General features: G+C 44.2%; 1 protein-coding gene across 20 annotated transcripts; it reads right to left on the bottom strand.

The window, feature by feature from the left end:
- Nucleotides 1-955: 955 nt before the first annotated feature.
- NUP50 (nucleoporin 50) lies at nt 956-25,067 on the bottom strand. 20 transcript variants are annotated; one of them, XM_084811277.1, is made up of 10 exons: nt 24,718-25,067; nt 23,376-23,461; nt 22,594-22,808; nt 18,667-18,747; nt 14,293-14,376; nt 11,489-11,675; nt 7,823-8,476; nt 6,650-6,728; nt 6,296-6,414; nt 956-5,573 (listed from the first exon to the last, which is right to left on the bottom strand). In XM_084811277.1, exons 4-10 carry the CDS (start codon nt 18,733-18,735, stop codon nt 5,371-5,373), a joined length of 1,395 nt encoding a protein of 464 aa, XP_084667403.1. In that variant the 5' UTR covers nt 18,736-18,747; nt 22,594-22,808; nt 23,376-23,461; nt 24,718-25,067; the 3' UTR covers nt 956-5,370. The 20 variants fall into 20 exon arrangements, with proteins under 20 accessions (XP_084667403.1, XP_084667395.1, XP_084667410.1 ...); XM_084811269.1 differs by having other exon boundaries at nt 22,497-22,808; nt 25,015-25,067; XM_084811284.1 differs by having other exon boundaries at nt 8,405-8,476; nt 22,497-22,808; nt 25,015-25,067.
- Between the last annotated feature and the right edge of the window lie 1,717 nt (nt 25,068-26,784).

The following is a 26,784-nucleotide window of genomic DNA, read 5'->3' as shown; positions in this document are numbered from 1 at the left end:
CTTATATGCAGAGTACATCATGAGAAACACCGGGTTGGATGAATCACAGGTCGGAATTAAGATTGCCGGGAGAATTATCAACAACCTCAGATACGCAGACGATACCACCCTAATGGCAGAAAGCGAAGAGGATCTAAAGAGCCTCTTGTTGAGGGTGAAAGTGGAGAGTGCAAAAGCTGGTCTGAAACTCAACATTAAAAAAATTAAGATCATGGCATCTGTCCCCATCACTTCCTGGCATATAGAAGGGGAAGAAATGGAAGCAGTGACAGATTTTATTTTCTTGGGCTCCAAGATCACCGCAGACGGTGACTGTAGCCATGAAATTAAAAGACGCTTGCTCCTTGGGAGGAAAGCTATGGCAAACCTAGACAGCATAGTAAGAAGCAGAGAGATCACCTTGTCGACAAAGGTCCGTCTAATCAAAGCTATGTTTTTCCCAGTGGTAATGTTTGGCTGTGAGAGCTGGACTATAAGGAAGGCTGAGCGCCGAAGAATTGATGCCTTCGAGCTGTGGTGCTGGAGAAGACTCTTACGAGTGCCCTGGACTGCAAGGAGGTCAAATCAGTTGATCCTAAAGGAAATCCACCCTGATTGCTCATTGGAAGGACAGATAATGAAGCTGAAGCTCAAATATTTTGGCCACCTAATGCGAAGAGAAAACTCCCTGGAAAAGACCCTGATGCTGGGAAAGACTGAAGGCAAAAGGAGAAGGGGACAGCAGAGGATGAGATGGCTAGGTAGCATCACCGATGCAATGAATATGAACTTGAGCACACTGCAGGAGAGAGCGGAGGACAGGAAGGCCTGGCGTGCTATGGTCCATGGGGTTATGAAGAGTCGGACACGACTTAACGACTGAACAACAACAACACTCAAATTAAACTGCTGTCCCAACTTGCATAACTTATTTTGCTTCTACTAATCGTAGCACAGAATACAAACATACACAAACCAGAGTTAACATCTCCCAATTGTTTATTCACATTTCCATGGATTTTTGTACATTTCCTCAGAAAGCACAACTAGCAAATGACATGTGAAAAATGTTACAAGGCAAGTCCAATTCTCAAATGATTTATCCCTTAAGATAGTGTCCTATAGGGTGGTAACAAACAAACAAATATTATTTTGACAGTTAAATGGAAAGAAGAGTTCATATTGATTGTTCAGACAGCTGTTCATTAAACTTTTATACATTATGACCATGCACTGTGAAGTATATCAAATATTACAGGTAAGGTATGCAATTTAGAAACTTCTGCTAAAAGTAACTTAAGGCATTCGAACAGAACAGTCTGAGATTTGATGTTGCAAAGGGAGTTAGAGCAAGACCTAACACTTGATTACTCTTTATACGTAGCTACATATTTTCAGTTTAGAAACATTTTGTTGCAGATTGAGAATAGAGCAAAGGTAGCCACATAACATTTACCCCAATCTTCTGCTTTATAAAAAAGCTACGCAGATTGCATTCTCACTGTGGTGGTAAGCCTGTGTCTGAGCTGGACTGCAGGTGGAAGTTCACAAGACTGAATGTTCCTCCCTACGAAATAATTCCTTATACATAGAATACTAGATGTCATGGAGAAGGCTACACTGTAACCATTCTACCCAAAATACATTCAATGGTCCAAGTCTCCACTGGTAATGTAAAACCATCTTCTCCAACCTGGTGCTTCCCAAAGGTGTTGGATTACAACTGCCATCAGCTCCTGACAGCATGCCCCTGTTGACTGGGATGATGGGAGTTGCAGTTCAACGTATCGTGAGGGCACCCAGTTGGGGAAGGCTGGTCAAGAGTGATAACACAGCCCAGACAACGCTTTGTTACCTCAGCGAGAACCAGGTCCGAGAAGACCACGCACGTGCAAAGGAGCAGTATCTAGCACATCATTAGATGAACTTTTTGGGCTCTCTACTTGTCACAATGCAGAAGTGATTTTGTAAATTCAGCTGGAAATCTTGCAAACAGACAACAGAACAGCAGTGACTTAACTTCACCGCAGTAGTCAGGCTACATTGTGTCTACAAGGCGACAAGAGATTAGACTGCAAATTAAGACAGTGTCCCTTCATTATACAGCACACAGCAATAGCCTAATTTCAATTAAGATTTTTCAATATGATCAAAGCTACATCTTTGTGCAAAGGGAAAAAAAAAAAAGATCCTCCAGTTTTCTAGACTTTTAAACCTACTTCAAGATCCTGCAAAATCATCACAAAAAGGATATCTTACCTTTCAGCAGGAGCAAACCAATATGAGCTATGTCTGGACCCTACAAAATTAAGTCTATGCACATGTCCTTCTGCTTTGCAAGACATAGTTCTGATCCACTTAGAAATTCAAATTGTGATTCTTGTAATAACGTCTTATTTAAAGTGATATGGGCCAATAATGAAGTCAACATTTTGGATTTAAAATCGACTAGTTTATATATTCAATTTACATGTGTAGGGATGGTGGGGGAGGAAGAAAGAGTGCTCGTTAACCATTTGCTGAAACTGGTCATCTTGCTTCAACCCATCATAGCTACTGTAGGCTCCTGTGGCGCACATGGCAGAGATCCTGGCATTTTTAAAACACAAATATTCTTAAAAGGTGTGAGAAATACTGTCAACACACATATCCTACAGGTCCCAATGCATTTCAATGGAATGCCTTCCTTAGCAGCAATGTAGAATCATCCCCCTTCTGCTTGCTCCAACAGAGGAGCCAGTACCACTAACGTAGTTTATGGCTTCACTCATCTTTGCACAGCCAGGATGATCTGACATGGCAGGGTTGCTCTTCACGGCTGCGCGCTCCGCTTACAGAGTCAAGATAGGCCAACAAAGTGCAGCCATTCAGGTACTAAGGTTGTGTTAGTAGCTCCTTTTTGCAGCAAGGTGAATTGCATATAATATAGGTCCCAATGTGTTTTGAATTAAACCCATTTCCTGTACCTATTAAAAAACCTCTCTTGCTGCCTTGGATTCCTGGCAACTTCTATGACTTTTTAAATCATCATTCACAGCACGCCACACACTGCTTTTGAGAACTCCAGAGTTCCAAAAGCAGCTTGGTGTGTGTGCTTGTGCATGTGTATATTGCACCCCTTGTATAATCCTTTTGCTGGACTAGCCTAATTTTCTCACTGTATTTTTGCTGGCTTTTTGGTACTGACACCTAGGATTCACTGTGTTTTGTAGCAACTGATTTCCCAAAATGACACAAAGTATATTAGTTTTATTTGCTATACTGTGCATTGTGGAGTCTAAAGTTTCCAGCAAAGCTGAATACTAACTGCCCCCTTAGCTAGCATACCCACCCTCAAGCACACCCTCAACCTTTCGAATAGCTCTTGCAAACATTTAATGGATGTTACGAGCACTCATCCTTTCTGTATGAAACTTCAAAAAGCAAGATAAAAAAGCAACGTGAGTACGTTGGATTTCTTATAGAAACAGCATCACGTAAGACACAGCAAAAGACATGAGAATGAACGGCATTCTCAATGAACTGCTATATGGTTTCTTATTCTATTCAATAACTGGAGAAGTGTTACACACACACAGCTGCACTTTAGAAATCAGACAAGTGCAAAATACACAATAAACCTGTAATATTAACAGTTTCTCGATGTAAAAATTGTGTTTGGTGTGTGTGGGAACTAAACTAGTTGTCTGCTTACTAGAAAAAGCAGGCTAATTGCCCCCACAGGGTCCAGACACTTGCAGTAAACAAACGGAGGTTTTTAAGACACTATTTCTCAAAGAGAGCGAGCAGCGTTGAATCTTGGCTATTCAACTTGAGCCTCCCATTGTAACACTGGGCTCAGTGTGCACGTTCCCATTTATAACATTAACATGCAAGCTAGCATTTCTGGTTTCTCACCCACTTGAATGCTAAAGGGCATAATCCAGTGGCATGTTCACTGGCACAGGGCCCCTAATGTAAATGGGAGCTCACCCTCACTTCAACAGGGCTTGTGTAAGGTAACTCCTCACTATATTGTACCCGAAGCTATTTCAGTATGTGGTGGTGGGCTCTTGAAATAACCTTATACGTACATTTTAGGAGGTTCAGTGCTTAAACCTGATGCAAAAAGGCACCAATTCATATTTAAAATGGGTTCTGCTTCTACAACATCCCAGTTCCCTTCCAGTTTAAAACACCAATATACATTAAAGATTCCAATGGCTCACAACCTGTGGCAATCAATACCTTTTGGAATACTACTACACATTAGTAAGACACCTATTCAAATAGCATGATATCCAAGGTCTGACGGCTGATCCCGTTAAATGCACACACACAGAATGTGAGCACAATTCACAGCACTCTTGCACAAGCCCCCTGACATTAACGGGGACTGCACAGGATTTTCAAGCCTAAACACTGCAACAGGAAGCTGGCAGGTGAGTACAGTGGGTAAGAGCCCACTGAAGCATCACAACACAGGATGCTCATGTTGTGACAAAATCCAATAGACAGGATAAACAGCCTTCCCTGACCTGGGGCCCTTGAAGTGTCTGGCTACAGCTCTCCTCATCCCCAGTCAGCATAGTGGAAGCTGTAGTGAAACACATTTCGAGGGTGCTGGCCTGTGGAAGGCCAAGTTGTGTGCAATGGGAAGAATACAACCCCTCTACCTTCCCCATCAACTGTTTCTCAATGGAATGAAAAAACATAATGGAATCTCCAACTTTGGCCTCTGAGGCTCTTTGAGAGCACTTGAACAAACACAGAGGAGACACAGCTGTGTAACTGGAATAAGTACCATGATATGACAACTATTTTCAGATGAACTCTGCAGACAACATGCAAACATTTTTTCTGCTAAACGTCAGCCCCAAATTCAATCTTAAAAACCAGTGTTCTCCAGCAGCTGTGTTACTCAAAAACGAAGTTATACTGTTCAGTTTGAAGCACTTCAACATAATTCTAACAGTGATTTCACCTTGAGGAGAAGGATCTGAGTTCAAACTTGGGACTAAGACGCAGGAGTTTATATCCGTCCCTTTCTTCCCACTCACACCACTTTTTCTTACACAATTTCTGGTGTGATATTTTACACAATGTGTGCTTTCAGCAGTTTTGCTATGTATAATTAAAAATGTGTTATTTTTTATATGCAAGCTTTATCCAAATACGATTCACTCATTAGATATTTCAAATTAGAAGGGAGGAAAGATTGACACTTGTGTTAAGTTAAAGCTTTTATTGGCCATCTTAGTTATTTCCCTCACCCAAACCTTTCAGAATTCCTAAGACAGTCCTTAGAATGTCGGAGAAACAAGTTTAAAAGTTACTAACAGAGTCACGGGAAGAAAAAAAGAGCAGCAGCAGTTTGGCAAGTTTCCCTCATAACATTCAATAGCCCAGATTTCAGTCCTCTTTCTTCTCCAGTAAAATGTTGTGCAACTCATCTGCATCTTCACTCGTTTTCACCCTTATCAACATAGGTACAGGGACTGTGGCATTCTTCTCATCAACCGGTGGATTTGGAACACAAACAATGAGAACGTTGTTCTTCCCTGTTCTTGAGCATGGCATCTTAGGGGGCACCAAAATGTTCAGCAGTATGTTTCCTACAAGGGCGTAGGGTTTGGGAAAGCAAACATTTATATACTATACACTTACAAGACATAGATATTTAGGAAGTACTGAAGAGTTATGATGGCATGGGATATAAACAAATCAAACTGCCTTTTATCAAGTCAGCTTACGGAGAAACCTAGTTAAGCCGTCTATTTCATCTAGCAGCAGCTCTCCACGGTTTCAGGCAGAGGTTCTTACCAGCCTTGCTACCAGAGTTTTTTTAGCTGGAGAAAGCTTGTACTTTGCTACTGAGTTACAGCTCCTTCCACAGAGTTCCCTCACTAGTTCTCTCATCACATCAGCTATTATTCCTAAAAAGGGATAAGGTCTCCAGTGAAAAACACCATGCTTGTACAGTTTCCACTTAGCAATTAAAATAAAGGACACACATTATAGAGAACCAGTGGTCAAGTCCTGCTAGTGGAAAAGGCCAGAATGCCTATCCATACTGGTTTGCCTCAAGATTCCACACACACACACACACATTCTGAGACGTCAATTAGCTATATACTAGCAAATGCATACATCCTACTGGCACACAAAGCACAACCACGGGTGAAGGAATGTTGCTCACATGTGTAGCCCCCAGATTTTCTCAAACAACTGAGCAAAGTGCTAAATATCTGTTCTAACTGAAGGGAATCAACAGCCTTCAGCTCAGCAGTGATTTTTATGACAGGTTTACAGAACTAGCTTAAGAAAAGTCACATACCTAAATTAGTATCTGCCCGTATTAAGAGCTGAGTCTTCTGATTTCCTGCAGGTTTTAAGTGCAGCGTTCCTACTCCTTTTTCTTTAAATTCATTATCTTTCTTGTAAAAGACTTTGCATCTGAAAAAGTACACAATATAGAATGTGAGTAGACAAGGCAGGCTAAAGATGTGTTTCACAAACCTGCATATATGGAGCAGGTTAATAAAAGCATTTTTCACATTGCAGTTGCATGTATTACAAATTGCTGAAGATTTTTACTTGCATATGAACAAGATTTCAGAAATCCAAACTCAACTCCTTACTTCATATTAAGAGCATAATAATGGTCACAATGTCAAAGGACACAACTCACTTCTTTGAGTAGAAGGCGTCCTCTTCCTTTATTTCATTAACTACTACTTTCGGTGGCTCCTCCTCCTCTTCATCAGCCCCTACAGGAAGAATGATTTCCAACCAATATTACACACATAGTAAGAAACTATACTGTTCCCATACAAATCACAATATAAGATACATGGAATGATACGAATATATACAGAACTTTTGACGTTAAACATCCGTATTATTAGATGGAAGATATGATGCATGTTTAAAAGATAGGTGGACTGTCAGTTTGACAATATTCAAACAGAGTGAGGGTGGGGGAAGAAGTAGTAAAATTCTAGGTGTTATATTTTCACCTGCACTGATTAACAATGCTACTACTTCTGCATCTCCCACCCTAATTCTTCCTCAATGACTTTTACTTTGCCAATTATTTAGCAGCCTTCAGCATTTTAAAATAATGCTTGTAAACTTTCCAAAATACATTTCTTACTAAATAAAGTTCCGGTACACTTGATGACGTTCTACTTGGTAGTAACCGTATGAACATGTTTTAATTTTTTTCTATTTGCCACAACATAAAAATCTAAGCATTTTGTAATTCATCAGATGCTAGCCATGTTCCCACATATAGCGATAAAATTAATATATGAGTGTAGAATTGCTCCTACCCCTTCCCAGGGTCTGCATATAACAGCAAAGTCATTTAAATGATTTTGACATCCCCCCTTCTCTCGCATGTGAAGAGAACTCCAGGAAGGGACTGGGTCAGTCTTTCACTTCATGCCGGGCCCTGGAGACACAAAAGCAGCAAGAGATTCTTGCTGCTTCTGATTGTCTCCAAAGCCTGGCGTGAAAAAAGGCTGATACCTCCCACAAATTCTCCACACCTGCCAGAAAACTCACTGGAGAGGTGGAGCCTCCCATGAGGGCCCATCCCATTTCAAATTCTTTGCAATGCATGAAGACCTTGGGGAAAGGGCCTTACTTTGCCCAGAGCATCTAGGCACAGGCAGCTGCTTGGGAGATTTATGGTTGCCGCTAACCTCCACATCTGTGAACCCCTGAAAGTCCCTACAAACTAGTAAAAGCAAATGTCCAAGAACTATTAACAGCCACACTCAAGCATATCATCACCATAGTCTGCAATGGAAGGCAGATGGTACCCAGTTTCTCAACTTCTAAAACAATTAATGTTTACCTTTATCTTCATTGCCACCACTTTCTGTATGAGTATCGAATGAATTGCTGGAAAATGAAGGAACAACCTTGCCCTGGTTTGCATCTTTTCCAAATAAACCTGTGCTTCCAGGGGAGAATGAGAAACTAGGCAATGCACCAGAATTCACGCCACAGCTGTCAACACTCTGGCTAAAAGTAAACGAAACAGTTGATGCAGAACCTAGTTTGGGTTCCATTTTCTTTTCCAATTCCGTTTTCTTTCCTGATGTATCCTCAGATTTGTTGCCGTCAAAGAAAAACGTTGAACCTTGCTGAAGATTTGAACTCCCAAACGAAGAGCCAGCCTGAGTTCCAACTGCCTTGTTATTGTCACTTTCAGAGTCACCGCTGTCACTACTCATTCCATGTTGTTCTATCTCAGCTAAATATTTCTCATAGTCTCGGAAGATCGGCGTCAGGTCACAGAGTGGATTGGCATTTACATGCTTTCCTATCCAGTCATGCACTGAAAAATTTAGAGCAGCTAACTGTTTATGATAAATATCAGAGCTGCATGCTTTACTTTGAGTGAATCCGGAGGACAAGGGCTGCCGGCTCTCACCATTTGCTTCCATGCTTGCAGGCTTTTTCTGAACCACAACATTATTCACTGAACCACTGGATACCACAGAACCTATTAGAAAGGAACATGTTTTATGAACTCGATTAAGAGCAGCAAAGGTACAGACCACTAAGTCCAATACATGCACGCACACTGCAGGAAGCATCCAAAATCTAGGCTCTTGCTCAAACACTCTTTCTGCAGACATTGTATCAACCATATGGCCAGCCTGTTGGCAGCAAAGAAAATACTGAAGAATGTAAACAGAAAGCCTGTAGAACATAGTAGCCTGGATTTACTTCTCTTACCCCATTTACATCAGAATTACTAAAAAGCCAATAAAATCTTCAGTATCTTAACTAGATCATTACAACAATGTGAGCTCTCTGCATAGCCTGATACTGTAATACAGCCTTGTATTTAAGCACTAGCTTAGCAGCCATTGGCAACCAGGAATTCCCTGCAGGGGAATGAGAAGGCTGATGGAGGAATGATGATCACCCTCTTCTGCCAGCCCACTTGGTTTCCATAGTTGTAGCGGAGGAATGAAAGTCTCTTCCTCTACAAACATGCTGAAAGACTGGGGATGGCTTCTCCTCCTCCATGACCAGCATGGAAATGCAGGCTGCTAGTCTCTTAGCAGACTCCTGTAATGCACAGATTTTCCATCTTTTTGCTGAATTTGTTACACTCAATGTATTATTGTGTGCTTCCTACCGGACCCATGGACTGGCAGATAATCATATGGACTGGAATCTAAGCCTTCCTATATCTCACCAGGATCATCCACTGAACCCATAATTTTATGCTCATACTCTATACCCTTCAGCTACATAAGTCTGCAATATTTTCTGCTCTCAGATTATTAATATTCGTGTCTGTATCCACCAAACAGCATGGACATTTTCCATCTTGTTGGAAAACAGTATTTTGTTGGCAATCACTCTCTTAGGAGGAAGGGGGGCTGCTCAGAGCCGCTGCTCCTGATGGCTCCGCTGCTGTTTGGGCCTTGCTCTGCCGCGCCTAGGCAACTGTAGGCAGGAGGCTGATGTCACTGCTGCCGGGGAACTTGTGCCGCAGCAAGGAGCCTTTCTTTGGGCTTCTCCGGCACACCTGTGTGGCTGCGGGGAAGAGGCCAGGAAGCTGGAGCTTCCCCAGCACCTGTGTGGCGGTGGACAGGAAGCTGGGGGTGTTCCTGGATCCTTGCCCTTCCCCATCTGGCCCGTGTGCCAGGGGAGCAGTTGCCTTCCCCATCATCTTTCTTCTTTATTTGTTTGTTTGCTCCCACTGAATGACAGCTTGGGGAAAGCGGCTTCCCACCATGAGGCAAGAAGTAAAACTGGTGAGCGGGGGGGGGGGGGGGGTCTGCCTCCTCCGGAAGACCAAATTTGGAGACTGCCTTCCAGGCTCCTGAGGCGGGGCCTTCCCCAAGCTAGCTGGCCTCCTGCACTCAAGGTGAGAATCACTACCCATTGCTTCTGGACACTTGATACAGCCTGGGCTTATGTTTCTTTGGAAGTAAGGCCCACTTTCTTAAAAACGACTTGATTCCAAATAAGTGTGCACAAGATTGCAACGCTGGCCTTCAGGTAAGTGACTGTGCTCAGTATCCTTGCAAGTTTATAGAGAGCCAGAGATCCTAAGCAAACATAATTCTGTAGCGCAAAGGGCATTTGGGCCAGATGGTCAAAAGTTTTGGATTATGTTCCTAAAGTTAGATAAAGGTTCTATTTAGTTGCAAACCTATATGCTTGTTAGGATGCAACAAGTTAGTTTGCATGCTTGCTCAAGCTATCAATTAATTTAAATATAGAAAACTTGAGTTAAACAGTTCTTTTTCTTGGGTTTTAATCAAGCCACTATACAGAAAACTCTAGTTCCAGAATACCAGGACGGAAAGAGCTGAAGGGAAACCACCAAGACCAGTCAACTTGCCATGCCCTCTGTCTGGCGAGAGAGATAAAAACGACGTGCCTGGCACCCTAATTCTGGGCAAGTGTAGCAGCAGGGGACTGGAAGCAGGGGGCTTGAGCTCTTGCCAAGACATGGAGCCTAGTACTGCCTTCCTCAGCCACTGAACCAGCTGAAAAAACCCCTGCAGCAGGGGTATACAACATTTTTGGTCCCAAGGGCTGCATGCGATGCTGGCTCGGGGGTTGGCCACATGCACTGGTGCATGCATGTGCACAAATACACACATGCACAATACTGATACAGACTGGTCTTTCCTCACTGCTAGCAATGGCAATGAAAGACTGATCTGTATGAGGATCTCTGTGGGAGGGAGTGGATCTTTTTGGGAGGAAGTGGAGAGCACTGGCAGTGGGAAAATTGGTGTGTGTGTGAATTTAGCAGTAGTGGCGGTACCTTTGGAGGCCCACTGTAAAAACCTTGGAGGATCACATGTGGCCCCCAGGCTGCAGTTGTGCCCCCCTTGCTCTGTAGCACTGGTGTGTCTACTGCTGGATCAGCTGGACTGATCCATTTGCCATATAACATCTGAGTGTGCATGCTACAAAAGGAGGCAGGTGAAGATCCCTTTGACTAGCGAGTGCCTGATCAGCTGGGATTTGCCCACTCTGGTGCCACTGCACCCACTTCCCCCGGTTCAGAAAAACAAATTATCTGTGGGATTTGTTGCCACCAATTTCAAGTCTTGTTTCTTCTCCCACACACATCCCAGGCCCTGTTACATTGCATATTTAAAAGGACATGGGTTACATATACACTTCGAAACTGCTGCTAGTTGTCCTGAGCCCTCAGAATAGGGCAGGGTACAAATCAGAATAAGTAAGTTAGGAAAGGAGATCAAGTCAAGTCGGGTAATCTATTGTTGTCAGACCAGAGCAGGAGCTACCTAACATTTCAGTATTGGCGTTTGCCAGTCCTGTTACCCAAGAACCTTTCGCCGGGGGTACTGGAGACTAAATCAGAGTTGCAACGCACAGACTTTGCCATTGAGCTACATACACAAACCTTTCAGCTCCCTTTTTAACCATTCAGAACAACAAACATGTTTACAGATATCAGATGAAGAGATTTTAAGATCATGTCTGCCAAGCACAAACTCAGTGGTAAACTTACTAAACGTAGGCTGTGTTTCAGCAGCTGTCTTTACGTTGGTAAATGAAGAATTATTTCTAATGCCGCTGCCATTGGATAGTCCTCCTAGAGGCTTAGTTCCGGTGCCATTACCAAAGCCAGAAAATCCACCAACTCCGGAAGGTAGAACGAAACCTTTAAACCCCTTGAAAGCACCACCACTCTCAGACTGAAAGAGAAGAGAAGTAAGTTGTTCTCTCTCACTTTATAGCTCAGTGACTTCAAGCACTATGCACATTTACTCAGTCTCCACAATTCCATCGAGTTGCTCTCAAATAAGCACCACAATGAACTTTCTTATTGTTACTATTCACACTGGCTGCGTCCACATGCAACGGTAAGGCAGAACAAGGCGTGTAACAATAAGGCTTCTTGTTCACGACTAGCATGTGAACGCAAGCTGCCCAACTGCTCCCGCTTGACTCCTCCTGACAGCAGGACCAGAACGGAAGCAGGAGGGAAAGTTTAACATCACATCCAAACTGAGATGCTTGGCTTGTCACTGCCACACAAGCCAGGAATTAGAAACCAACTACAGTCCCTGGCTTGTTGCTGCACATCCTTGTTCACATGCACATGTGTACTTGCGTGTGTATACAACACAGGTCTGAAGGGGCCTTTAACCAGAGGTGTGGTGGGCAGATGCCTTAGGTCAGCCTTCCCCAACCTGGTGCCCTCCAGATATTTTGGACTTAGACTCCTGTCAGCCCCAGCCAGCATGGCGAACGGTCAGCCGTTCTGGGAGTTGTAGTCCAAAACATCTTGAGGACACCAGGTTGGGGAAGGCTGCCATAGGTCGTCACGGTGCAGCGGGCAGCCCCACCCATGTAGGCATTTACCCGAGCCCTAAGATCCAACTTGTAGTGCTGGGCAAACGTAGATGGCTGTAGCTGCATTGTGACAGAACACAGGACTCCTCAGGGGAAGGCTGTGGAAGCAGAGGATGCGCTGGCTAAACGAGCCCGTACAGCGTGCGGTGGTGACAGTCCATCAAGTTCATAACAGAGATGCACTGTATTCACCACCCAGACCAAGAAGTGTTGTGAAGAGACAGCACATCCCTTTCATTTGGCTTTGTCACCTGTTCAAAGGCACCCTTGTGGGCAGTGGCATGGCAATAGGGCAGGCATTTGCATGCTTTCCGTACTCACAGTGAACAACCCTTTTAAACCTAATCAAGGAGGAAGCAAGTATATTCTCTGGCTCCTGTGACTCTATGGTGGTTCGAGAGCCTTAACTCTACTCCTGGCAGCTTTGCAGGCTGTGCCTTCCAGAACCAAAATGGATTTTTGAGCCAAGGCATCATGATAAGGCCAATTAAAATCCATAAGACACAATACACATGCCAGAGATCCAGTATGTCTGAAGCTGTTCTGTAACAGGCTTCATATTATTCAGTGACAAAACAGGAGTTCTGGTCTGGATGCAACAGAAAACTTTTGCTCCCCGGTTAGTTTCTGGTTACTTTAGCCACTCCCACCAGTGTGAGAAGCGATCAGGCAAATGTGCATCAGCACACCACTCATGAATAAGCCAGGATTTTCTGCAATTCTGGCTTATCATTGTGTGTGATAGCAGCCACTGTGTAATTGATATGCATGGTGCTTTACAGAATAAGCTAAGCAAAGTACAGCTTTTCCCAATTAAAACTGACCAAATTCAGGACAATAATTTTCTACTGAAGTTACAGTAGAACCCCTCCCTCTTGTTCTATATCAGAGACAGGAAATTACCTTTAATGACCAATTCTGAAAAATCAAATAACTACTTCTGCTCATGTATGTTAGTACAAAGTCATCTTCATGTAAGAACAGTTTTGCCTCCCTTACTCAAGGCTTCTAGGGCAGCCTTCCACAAAGACATGCTCTCCAGATGTGTTGGACTACAGCCCCCACCATCCCAGTAAGCATGACCTCTGGCCACACTGACTGGGGATGATGAGTGTTGCAATCAACACATCTGGAAGGCACCAATTTGCACAAGGCTCTTCTAGGCGATGCATTACATCCATGCTCTGTCTTAGGGCCAGTTGTCGCACTTGTATTCATCACCTAACATCAACTTCAAACTTTCCAATTAACATAATTTAAGATCTGGCTTACAATCATTAAGTGCTGGGTAATAAATAAATGTAAATGCATGTTTGAACCAACCCATATTATGTGGGATCTTCATGAAAATGAGTTTTACAGAACACTTACTCACAGGGCAAATGCCAAGAGTCATCTATAAAAAGTTATGTGGACCAAGCCTGAGAATCTGAACACACAGCTATTATATGATTCACCCAAACCAAATGAAATAAAATAGCTCTTCAACATGATCCCCCCCAACCCCTTTACTATAGCTACTAACATGAACAGGGAAAATCCAGGCATGCAACAGCTACTGGCACTTTAAAAGATCGGGCTTGGCAAATGGATTACTACAGAGGAAGGGAAGGAGGTTTCTCTCCCTATCAGACTCCTAGAAAAAGACTGGTGAGGGAAATTTGTAAAGTATTTCAGTCTTGTTGCCCGCCTCAGTCTGTTTCATAGAATGCACCCCTTTGGGGCTATTTCATACAATATGAATTTCCTAGATGCAAATCACTCCAAATAGGAAATTTTATCTTGTTTCAAACTACTTCGGATACTTCAATTATATATTCAGTTGAACCTGTGCATTACTCTTTCGTATTAGAGGACCTTCTACATAAGCACTGAGTTTTGGTCTATATTTAGGTAAAACAGGTAATCTGACTGAAAACAAGGATGATTGCTACAAAATTATGCATACTTATGTACCTCAGACCCTACATTTCTACGTTTTGCCTTCTTGATTGCTCTGTTCTTCAAAACCTCTTCACTGGCCACTGAGAAAGTTCCCACCTGCAGAGAATGTTAGATTCTTAGAAAAAACAAGATAAACGTAATCTGAAAATCAGTATACTGGATGAAATCCAGAAGGGTCATGCACACCACTGGGGCTTTTTAGCAGCCTTCTCCTCACTAAAACCCTTAATGCTCCCCAATAAAAGCTGTTATTGAAGAGTGGAGGAATGACATAGTGCAAAGGTCTAGTAAGCAACTCCTCATAAAGCAGACCCATTGAAATGAAGAATTAAATTACTCATAACTTTGTTGTTCAGTCGTTCAGTCCTGTCCGACTCTTCGTGACCCCATGGACCATAGCACGCCAGGCCTTCCTGTCCTCCGCTCTCTCCCCGAGTGTGCTCAAGTTCATATTCATTGCATCGGTGATGCTATCTAGCCATCTCATCCTCTGCCGTCCCCTTCTCCTTTTGCCTTCAGTCTTTCCCAGCATCAGGGTCTTTTCCAGAGAGTTTTCTCTTCGCATTAGGTGGCCAAAATATTTGAGCTTCAGTTTCAGTATCTGTCCTTCCAATGAGCACTCAGGGTTGATTTCCTTTTGTTGTTGTTGTTGTTCAGTCGTGTCCGACTCTTCGTGACCCCATGGACCATAGCACGCCAGGCCTTCCTGTCCTGCGCTCTCTCCCGGAGTGTGCTCAAGTTCATATTCATTGCATCGGTGATGCTATCTAGCCATCTCATCCTCTGCCATCCCCTTCTCCTTTTGCCTTCAGTCTTTCCCAGCATCAGGGTCTTTTCCAGAGAGTTTTCTCTTCGCATTAGGTGGCCAAAATATTTGAGCTTCAGTATCTGTCCTTCCAATGAGCACTCAGGGTTGATTTCCTTTAGTATGGACTGATTTGACCTCCTTGCAGTCCAGGGGACTCGTAAGAGTCTTCTCCAGCATCAATTCTTCGGCGCTCAGCCTTCCTTATAGTCCAGCTCTCACAGCCATACATTACTACTGGGAAAACCATAGCTTTGATTAGACGGACCTTTGTCGGCAAGGTGATGTCTCTGCTTCTTACTATGCTGTCTAGGTTGGCCATAGCTTTCCTCCCAAGGAGCAAGCGTCTTTGAATTTCATGGCTACAGTCACCGTCTGCGGTGATCTTGGAGCCCAAGAAAGTAAAATCTGTCACTGCTTCCATTTCTTCCGCTTCTATATGCCAGGAAGTGATGGGGCCAGATGCCATGATCTTAGTTTTTTTAATGTTGAGTTTCAAACCAGCTTTTGCACTCTCCTCTTTCACCCTCAACAAGAGGCTCTTGAGATCTTCTTCGCTTTCTGCCATTAGGGTGGTATCGTCTGCATATCGGAGGTTGTTGATAATTCTCCCAGCAATCTTACTTGGGTCCTATTCATTTCAATGGATCTACTCTAAGTTGAACGCTGGAATCAACCCATGTTTCTGAATTCCATTATATTATAGAAATATAATTAAAAAATATACTACACATTCACTATTAGCACAAAAAGGCTCAACATTAAACAATAAGTAAACAGATTGTGTAAATTCAATTTAATAATGGCATTTCAGATTACTTCTGAATTTTTTGTAGATAAGAACGTAAGAGCTATGCTGGATCAGACCAAGGGTCCATCTAGTCTGGTGTTCTGTTCACACAGTGGCCAACCAGCTGTCTGTGGGAAACCCACAAATAGGACATGAGTGCAATAGCACCCTTCTGCTCGTGTTCCCCAGCATACTACCTCTGATACTGCAGGTAGCATGGATACCATAAGGCTTGTCACTTAACCCATTCAAATTATTTACAAAATGTATATAATAGGTTTTTAATAAACATTCTCAAGGAGGGGCGAGGCAAACAGGTAAAATAATTATCCACTAGTTGTAACAGAGAAGTACTTACACCAATTCTGAAAATTGTTCATTTACAAAATACATTGTTTCATAAACCTGACAGGTTTTTGAAACAACGATATTAAATTCTAAACTAATGCAGTGTATTGCTATAGGTATGAAGGATGTGCAAATACAGATGTATGTGATTATTCCAGAAATTGAACCACTGGTCTTCCCTTTATGCTGAAGCTCCAATATTTTGGCCACCTAATGCGAAGAGAAAACTCCCTGGAAAAGACCCTGATGCTGGGAAAGACTGAAGGCAAAAGGAGAAGGGGACGGCAGAGGATGAGATGGCTAGATAGCATCACGGATGCAATGAATATGAACTTGAGCACGCTCCGGGAGAGAGCGCAGGACAGGAAGGCCTGGCGTGCTGTGGTCCATGGGGTCACGAAGGGTCGGACACGACTGAACAACAACAAAACGGAACAGAATATGATCAGCAGCTATAAAGGGCAAAGCCAAGTTTTAAATGTGATTCTGGTTGTAACACAAGGCTGAGGTGTCTGCTCCTAAATGGAAAGTACGTGTATAGCTTCACTCAGCTGACTCACGATCCAACCCTCAGGTCAGTGATGTGATGCGGAAAATTTTCCATTGTCAAAATACATTGTTTCATAAAGTTACAGAGCAAAAACATGTTTACTCAGAAGCAAGTCCCATTGTGTTCACTGGGGCTTACTCCTAGTAGGTGTGTTTAGGATTGCAGCCACAACAATATAATGACTGGATACACCACTAGAAAAACTGGCAGTTTTAACTACTCAGGTGACTAGCCTAGATGCATATTCTGCGCAGCTCTTTGAACATGCTAATATTAGTATAGTAACACTTTTCAGTACTTTCATATTTTTTTCTTAAGATGTCAACAACGTAAGGGAAATGTCTAGTATTGAGCAGTAATGTTTTAAAATACACCCAAGTATTATAATAATTTGCATATAAAGCTTTGAATTAGTTCGAATATAGCATTTAAACAGTGCAAAATCTAGGTATGTCTACTCAGAAGTAAATTCTGTTGAGCTCAATTAGACTTATTCCCAGGTAAGCATGTGTAGGATTGCAGCCTAAGTGTGCTTCATTGATTTTTCCACCCTAATGAAATATTTCAGTTCAGCTACTACTTCTGGTATTAGGGAAACTTTTGAGATATTTATACAGTATGTAAGATTAACATGGGGTACTTTTAAAAAGTTTTGCTTAAATCAAATATGCTTAATCAAATCCCAACTGATTTAGAGCAGCAGAACATTTTCCAATTCAAAGTTTTCCAGAAAGCCCGCACCAGTGCCTAAGATATCAAATCACAGGCAAAATGGAATACATTCATGAAGTTCATATGTGGCTCATCTGAAAAGTCAAAGGCAAAATCTACACTGATTTTAACAGCACTAGATTTCACCTATGGTCTCTGTGATGCCATTGCAAGTTTTCCAACCCAATTAGAATGGACATCTGGAAATGCAACTAGGAGCTGATAAGCGGAACTAGAAACAATCTGGTTATTGGCATTTTAAATTATTCTGAAGAATACATTAAATCTGTGAAGTTTTAAATCAGAATGGATCATTTGAAGAGGTTTAGAGCACAATCCTATGGGTTGTGCCGTGGGTACTCGTAAGCCCCTGAACCAGGAGGCTTACAAGTATCCTATGCAGAGAGGTGCCTCCTGCATGCATTGTAGCTAGCAATTTGGCCCATCTAGCTTCAGAGAGGGGGAGGAAAAGAGGCTGGGGTGCAACAGGAAAAGGCATAAGCCAGCCACCCTGGCCTCCTCCCCACCCCAGGAATGCCTTTTTTCCTGTCTCCATGCATGGTTCTGTCCGAACCCGCTGTGAGGGGGAGGGGAGAGGAGCACAGTTTCCTGGCTCTGAGCTCAGAGGCCTGTGTTTGAGTGCTGAACCAGTGAATCGAAAAATCCTATGTCCCCCAGATGCTGTCTAGGGGAGATAGGATTGCTCTCTCAGTCCATGTAACAAATATTTTGACTGGTTAAATATTTGTGAAGACTTGTACAGAGCTGTGAAGAGGCCACAACCAAAAACCCTAGCACCAAACATATGCATGGAGTTTTAGGATTTCTCTGTTCAACTCATTTGACAAAGTGACCAGAACAACGGTCTTGGCTTTCACCTTACAAACAACTGAACTTTGACACCACACATGCTACAGAGACACAACAGAGACTTTCCATAAGAAGACTATGTGAATGTAATTACTTTTTTTCCATGAGCAGTTTTGTCCCTGGTTCTATGCAAGTACAAGAAAGGACAGACTGGCTGACACAGTGCAATTTGTTACTAAGGCTTTTATGGTTTAGTCATACAGCACCAGTGCACTAATAAAATACGATAATTTATACTTCCAAGATCTGCCTACTGATTGTTAGCAAAAGTTTCAAATTTTATTGATAATAAAAGCAACTAGCACTATTTACCTCCTCAGTTTCTTCTTCTTGATCCCAGTTCCTGTCAGTCAGTTCCTTCTCTGCCACTCTCTTAGCCATTTTACAGCACTACTGTGATGGAACAAACAAACAGTAATCAGCTGTGCTTCAGGTCTAGTGTTTTTTAAACAAATGGCAAAAACAAGCAACTTACAGAGAGCAGCCTGCATTGCGAAATAATAACTTAGTCTCATAATTGATAACCAAAGAATTTTTAAAAGCTAAAATGTATTAACTGTTTTATTATGAAATATTTTAGTGTCACTATTAAGTCACAAAAAGAGTGATAAGATTTCATCGACATGACAATGTAGTGTTATGAATCTCAAGGTATTACCATACCAGTTCTGTCTGTCCCTTTCTCTACTGGACCAACACAGTGATCAACAGTTTTGACAGAAGGGTCTTAACAGAAAAGGTGCCTAAATATCACCTAAGACCAATATAAAATGACGTCTCCTCAACTCTGGCAGAGCTACTTCCCTTTACATAGCGCTCCGGGCAGGGAAAGGGATGAAGACACACACTGACAGCCAAACAATGGCACATTGCTGCCACAGCAAGGGTTGCTACTAGCATCATCATTGCTACCATATAGCAGCCACTGCCCAGAGCACTGACAGGAAAGGGAAGAGCCTACCTGTTTGCGCTGGGAACTATTTCTCTGGGGCTGGCAGGGCCATCCCTTTGGATAATCAATGCGGGAAGCACAAGGACCGGGGTATTTAAATTTGATAAGAGGGTTGATATAGAAGTTATGTCAGGGGTGGGCAACTTGCGGCCCTTCAGATGTTGGACTGCAACTCTGATCAACCCTCACCACTGGCTATGTGGGCTAGGGCTGATGGGAGCTGAAGTCCAACATCTGGAGAATCACAAGTTGCCCACCCCTGAATTATGGGTTAATATCCACCTCTGGTCTAATCAGTGTTAAGATTGAAATAGGTTCCTGTCCTTGAGATATATATATTTAGTTAGCCAGGATTGTTGGGTGGCTTATTGTTTTAGCAGATCTTAAAGCAGGGATGGGCAATTTGTGGCTCTCCAGATGTTTTGACCTATAACTTCCATCAGCCCTAGCCAGCATAGCCAATGTGAGGAATCATGGGAGTCACTGGCCAAAACATCTGTAGGGCCACAGGATGCCACCTGTCTTAAACCATAGAAATGGTGGGAAAATGGTGGCTTCCCAAATTGAGGTGTTTTTGGATGACAGAGATTATTTGGACCCATTTCAGTCTGGGTTCTGACACAGCTTCAAGACACGAATGGCCTTGGTTGCCCTAGTGGGTGACCTATGCTTGGGAATAGATGCAGGGAGTACAACCTCCTGGACTTCTCAGCAGGTTATCATCAACCATGGTATCCTTCTGGGTTGCCTGGCTGGGGTAGGACTCAGAAGCATGGTGTTACAATGACTCTGGTACTTCCAGGAGGGAAGGACTCAGAAGGTGTTGCTAGGGGACTCTTGTTCCATCCCATGGCCTTAGAGCTGTTGGGTACCTTGGGATTCCATCTTGTCCTCTATGGTTTTTAACATCAACATGAAGTCACTTAAGAAGGCATTCAGAGGTCTGGACTAAGGTATCATAGGTATGCTGATGATACACAACCCTACTTCACATATCCATCTGCGAATCCTAGGGAGGCTGTGGGAGTCTTGAACAGATGTCTGGAGGCAGTTCTGGGTGTCATGACAATCCAAGGCTTAAACCAGATAAGTTGGAGGTGCTATGATAGGGAAATTTGATCTGGATAGAGAGGCATGACTGATTTTAGATGGGGTTGCATTCCCTCTTCATGATCAAGTCTGCAGCTTAGGGGTTCTCCTGGACTTGACCCTATCAATGGAGGGGCAGGTGGTATTGGTGGCTAGTTTCCCCCCTAAAGCAAAGTTTTATGGCACGTTATTGTGGCACAAGCTTTCGTGGACTTAATGTCCATTTCATCAGTTAAAGTATACCCTTAGTTCCCCCCCCCCCAAAACACGGTACTATATAGAAAAAAACAATGTGAACAACTAAGTAGAGGCCATGAAATGCAAAACTCAAATATTTGCCAAGCAAGTACAATGACCATTTACAACAGTAATAACTGCTGGCAGCAATCTTCCTTGCTTTGGTAAATTTAATTATCTCATGCACTGGGAGATAAATCCTTGGCTCAGATTCAGACCTAAACTAGGTCAGTAATTTATTAATAAGTTTGAGTGTATTTCTTTACAGATTAATCAGGATCAAGGATTCATCTTTCAACACAGCTGTTAACATAGCAAATCAAGGAAGGATGTGTTATCAACAGTTATTGATACAAACAGAAATTGTAATGGCAACTTATTTTAAATACATTTGAGCTTAGCACACAAATGTCATAAGCTCTACTTCTTGCATTTCAAGGCACTTATGTATTGCAAATCTCATTAGCTCAGCTAATAGCAGTGATGTGGGGCTGAACATTTTCCAAAACGGACATTTTCCCAGTGCTTTATTTTTCTACAGAAAAATTTCAATTTCATAAGTTAATTAGTAAAAATGAATGCCAATTGAAAATACAATATTAGGCAAGCTTGGCAGTTTAAAAGTTGTAAATAATGTTGTTCAGGTGATTCTCATCAGCATGTGAGAGAATACATATATGTCACTGAAATCCATACACATTGCAGAGTGAAATGGAATTAATAGACAGTGACAGTGAAACTGAAGGTGCCCCAGCCACCTTAGTGGAAGAACTGACCTCTGTTGAAAAAGGTGAGTGGTTGTCAGCTTATCATGCACTATTCTTTGGGTCACTAAAATTAATTAGTATGTCAACAGTTCTCAGTACTGTTTTTCCTCCTTAAATTTAAACAATGAACGGAAGCACATGCTGTTGTCTGTAAATTTTTACAAGTACTCAGATTAAAACATTCTATATAATACAACATTTAAATCACATTAAATGTGCTTTAATTTTTACCTGAAAGATTTCAGATCAAATGCTAGTGGTGTACTGGGACAGAAAAAGTCATAACATGGGGTACTTTTTTAAAGCATTGTTTACTACATACATGTAAAATAAACATGCTAAATTAGATCTCTCTAGATCAGAGGTAGGCAACTTGTTTTAGCCATTGGCTCCCATCAGCTCTAGCAGCATAGCCAATGGTGAGGGATGATGGGAGTTTTAGGCCAAAACTTCTGGAGGACCACAAGTTGTATACCTCTACTCTAGGGTATCAGAACATTTTTGCATGCAAACTGAAAATGTTCTTATGCAAATGACCCCAATTTGTACTGCAACGTTTTTCTAGAAAATTGTCTGATTCAAAATTTTCTGGAAAACCCACATCGCTGGCGAGCAGAGGATAACACTTAATCCAACAATAATTCTGTTGTCTTTAAGGTGTCACAGGATTTTCATTATTTTTGTTGCAATGTACTAATACGGCTAACCATGATTTGAAATAACTTAGGGCACAATCTTATGTATGTTTAGACAGAAAAAAGTGCTACAACTCCCAGCATTCCTCAGTCAGCCATGCTGGCTGGGGAATTCTGGGAGCTGTGGGACTTTTTTCTGTCTAAATATGCATAGGAAAATTGTGCCCTTAAGGCACAATCCTATGCATGTTTAGACAAAAAATGTCCTACATGCATAGGATTGCGACCATAACGACTTAAATTATTTTTATTACATTTGTTATTGTTTATTACTGTTAACTGCCTTGGCTAGTGTATGCAGAAAAGTGGGATATAAATGTGAAAATAAATAAAAACCCCTGAAACCTGCCCCCTCAGTTCCATAGGAAGAGGGTTACGAACAAAGGAAACAGAAGCATATACCTTGGCAAGACAGTCTGTTCTTCAAAGCATTCATCATATGACCAAGTACCATGAACTCATGTTTACTTATAATAATAGTAATAAGCCTCCTACTTACTAAACTATACTATTACAAACCAGAACTTCCTGATCTATCTCCTAATCTTTTTGGAATGCTAGTTGATGAAGCTATTTTGAAAGAAGGCAGGCTGTATCTCATGTGTGGCTGATGATGTCATAATGCAGTGACAGCAAAAAGGAGAGCATCCTCTAGATTCTGGTATAGTAAGAGTTGTTATTCTGTTCATTTAGTCTGTTCCCCCAACAACGGTCCTGTAAGACAGGTTGGCATAAAGAGAAAACTGAGAAAAAGTAGCTTTCTCAAGGAGACACCGCACGATCATGTCAGAAACGGGATATGAATGTATGCTTCTCAGGTACAAACCACACACGCTAGCCATTCAACCATCATGGTTCAACCAGTAATTTAACCCAGAACTTATTTTCGAAGATCAGGATGTAAAATATGTGAAGTAGTAATAAAGAAAAAGTCCCTAAACATGACCAAAGAATATTTCCCTCACTGCTGAGTAACTGGCCCTTTCACACATTTTGGATTACAAGGAACGGCTCCGGAGTCCGAGGCTACCTGTGACTGACTTTTTTTTTTTTTTTACTAGCCCTTCTCCTGATGCCTCTTTAACATACAGAATTTTAGCAGCTGAAGCATTTACTGGCAGGACCCTTGGCAACTCTAGCCTTGACATTGCTTCTTTTATAAATCAAACCCCAAATTGACCAAAAGCATACATACGTGACCCATTTTAGGCACTCCTTATAAGAACAAGGCCCCCCTGGTCTCATTTACTCTTATAGCTGTAACCAACCAAACACACATACCTTTGACCTCAGGCACCACACATTTATGGCACAAATTAAGCACCTCTTACGCAGTACACACACACATCTTCACATGGGAATGTGCTCTAGGCAATGAATAAACAAAGAAATAAATATCAAAGTAGGCACAGGGAGAGAACCACAGTGTGTCACCCCATGCTTGCCAGATTTACCACTGGCCATGCCCCTCTGCTTTTAACAGGACCCCAACACCCAGACGTTCAGCAGGATGGGTGTTTTTCTGCCACTCATCTCCATGCCAAGAAAAAGCATCACCTCCCCAACTGACCATAAGAAGAGCCCTGCTGGATCAGACCAAGGGTCCATCTAGTCCAGCATTTTGTTCACACACTGGCTAAGCAGCTGTTGACCGGGAACCCATAAGCAGGGCATGAGCACAACAGCACTCTCCCACCCATGCTCCCCAGCAACTGGTGTACATAGGCTCAATTGCTTTTGGAGTGCTCAGTCTGCTCCCAGAAGTACAGGAGCAATGACAGAAAAACATACGGTGGCAACCCTAGCAGTTCTCCCCTCCCTTTATTTATTTATATTGAATTTCTTAATCACCCATCTGGCTGGTCACCCGGCCACTCTGGACGACGTACAGCAATACAATTTTAAAACAATAACAATCTACTTTAAAACATCGTGTTTCTAAAAATACCCTAACCCACCCCAAATGCCTGCCTGGACAACCACGTCTTTAATGCATGGTGGAAGCTCATTAAAGGGGGGGCAAGAGGGCGGAGTTCCCTAGGGAGGGAGTTCCACAGAGTGGGGGCCACCACAGAAAAGGCCCTCTCCCTCGTCCCCACCAGCCTAGCTGTCCTGGCTGATGGGACAGAGAGAAGCCCATCCGAGGCTGATCTTGTTGAGCGGCCTGTCTGGTGCTGCTGGAGGCGCTCCTTGAGATAGGCTGGGCCGGAACCGTATAGGGTTTTAAAGGTCGAAACCAACACCTTGAATTTGGCCGGGAAAACAACTGGCAGCCAGTGCAGCTCCTCCAGCACTGGAGTTTGCCATATTATACGGCCCCTTCAGCTCCTGCCCCCTCTTACTTTATTTATTTATCACAGTTACATCCCTCCTTTTTTCCTCCTCAAGGAACCCACGGCGGCGTACATAGTCCCCCTCCTCCTCTCCGTTTTAGCCTCACAACAACAACCCTGTGCGGCAGGCTGGGCGGGGAGTATCCGCCCGGCCCAGTCGCCCAGCGAGCTTCCGGGGCCGAGCGGCGACTAGAACCCGCCTCTCCCGCCCGGACGCGCCGCCCGGCCCGCTCCCCCCCCCCCCGGCGCGTCAGGCTCGCTCCCCGGGGGCTGCCGCTCCGTCGCCTCACCGGTTTCCTGGCGGCAGGGAAGGGGGCGGCGACGAAGACGGGGCCGCCGCGCTCCCTAGAACGGCAGCCGCTCTAGGAAGGAACGCCGGCTCTATCGTTCACCGACTGCCTCCCCCCAAACCGGAAGGGGCCGCCGGCGCCCGAGGAGAGGCCGCGCTCCCCTCCCCCGCCGCCTCGCGCGCTGCCGACGGGCCGCGCGGCCCGCGCCTCCCAGGGGGCAGCGACGGGGCTCTCACAGAGCCGACCCCCAGGGGGGGGCCTTTCCGAAGCAGCCCGTCTCCCGCCGCCCAGGGTTACCGTTGGCAGGCAAGCCGCTCGCGTCGCGCCGCGGCCCTGGCCCAGAGGCGCGCGCGCATCGGTGCGTCGCCGCCACTTCCGCTTCCCGCCCGACGGGGAGGCGGGGCTCCCGCCCGCGGCCTTCCATCGCAGCTGCGCTCGCCGTCCCCCTCTCGCGCTGCTTTCCTAACAGCCGGGGGGAGACCGTTGGCGGAAAGGGGGAGGAGCCTGTTTCTTCCCTCAGCGCGCCGCCCCAGGCCTGTTTCGACGGGGGGGGGAGAGGCCTACAACTCCCAGCATCCCCCAGCCAGCTACGTCCAGGTGTCCTGCTGGCTGGGGAATGCTGGGAGTTGTAGGCCTCTCTCTCTAGGCAACCTTAGAATGGCGCCCTCAGTGAACTCCCCACCCCTGAGGGCCGTGCCTCGTTCTTTGATATTTATTTCATTAGACGTCTGAGGAAGCCACTTTCCAGCAATTATGACGGAAGCGCTTCTCCTGCCTTCTGTGGCGCGAGGGAGGCGCGGGGCGCAGACCCTTACGGGGTGTGTGGAGCGGTTGTTGTTGTTGTTATTATTATTTTTATTTTTATTATATTTATATGCCGCCTTTTCCCCAGTACTGGGACTCGAGGCGGCTTTACAGCGTTAAGACTTATGCGATTAAAAGCGCAAGGGAAGAGGAAGGGCGGTCTCTTCGGCACGCAGGAGTAGCGGCGCCTGGTGAGGAACGTTGGCCGGCTGCTCGGCGGAGATCCAGGCTGCCTTTACGCTAAAGAAAACCCCACGGTCCTCCCGTTCTGGAGCCTTTCCGCGTTTGCCGCGGGCTCCCGGACAGCGACCCGGTGACTGCTGAGAGGGGGAGCTTTCAATTTTCAAGGGTCCATAGAGCGCAATGAAACAGCCCCATCTGGTGGCTGTTTTAATCGCGTAACTGTCTGAGTTAAAAACAGGTAGTTTTTTTCCGGGTCTGTTTGAGACCAGAATAATCTACATGGCACCGCTTTGACCCCTCACCCCATTGCAACTGCTCAGCAATGCGGCTTCGAATCAGCGTGCCCTGCGATACACTCGCGATGTACTGCGTGCTTCCCTAAGAGACTCGCCGTGCCCTTTTTTTGGCCATTTTACTGAAATGCGCAGCTGTGCAGTCCCGTGAACGTGCGACACTTCAGTGGCTGTTTTGTATTTGAGGGGTTCTCCTGTGTCTTTCTGTCCCTTTTTAGGTAAAAGTGGGTGTTTTGTGCTCCTTCATTTCCGTGCCATCAGTTTGTCAGTTCCCCAGCCTGAGACTCTCGCGATGGTTCACACTCACAAGCGTGAGCACTACGTGCCTAGCCATCACTCCGAAACGGTGCCCGGAGCGGTGTTGGTCCTCCCCCAAGACCCCGGCCCTTGTGTACTGAGTCCACAACCACTGTGAAGATACGAAGCTGCAAAACTGTGAGAAAGTGTGATTAAATAGATGAAACTGCCCCTCTGTGCCTCTGTAACTGCACAGCTGCGAAGGGATGGGGGAAGTAAAGGGGCATCACAGAGTGACGGGGGCACTATGCACGCCTACAACATGCCCGCTGCAAAATGCAAAGTCGGTTTGGGGAAGGGACAGATGGCTCACAAGTGCAGGAAAACCCACAGCAAACAAAAAACATTGCAGTAAAATGACTCCCTGGAACTCCCCATTTTCTGGGCGAGAACCACGGATGGCTGCAAAGTCGCGGCTGCGTCATCTATCACGAGGGACCTCAACTCGCACCCTTTCCTGGAGTAAAAGCTGGGTGTAGATGGGCCCCAG

Source organism: Heloderma suspectum, chromosome 7 (assembly GCF_057233095.1).
Source record: "Heloderma suspectum isolate Gila_16-S chromosome 7, 16-S_ref, whole genome shotgun sequence".
Taxonomy (NCBI): domain Eukaryota; kingdom Metazoa; phylum Chordata; class Lepidosauria; order Squamata; family Helodermatidae; genus Heloderma; species Heloderma suspectum.
This window is presented reverse-complemented; position numbering and strand designations above follow the sequence as displayed.

What these genes read in the sequence shown, in the direction of transcription:
- NUP50 (XM_084811277.1), bottom strand. Translation starts at nt 18,735, where the DNA reads ATGGCTAAGAGAGTGGCAGAGAAGGAACTGACTGACAGGAACTGGGAT. An exon ending in AAGAAGAAGAAACTGAGGAG is followed by an intron (nt 14,377 to 18,666) that starts GTAAATAGTGCT and finishes CATTCTCTGCAG; the next exon opens with GTGGGAACTTTCTCAGTGGC. An exon ending in GTAGAAATGTAGGGTCTGAG is followed by an intron (nt 11,676 to 14,292) that starts GTACATAAGTAT and finishes CTTCTCTTTCAG; the next exon opens with TCTGAGAGTGGTGGTGCTTT.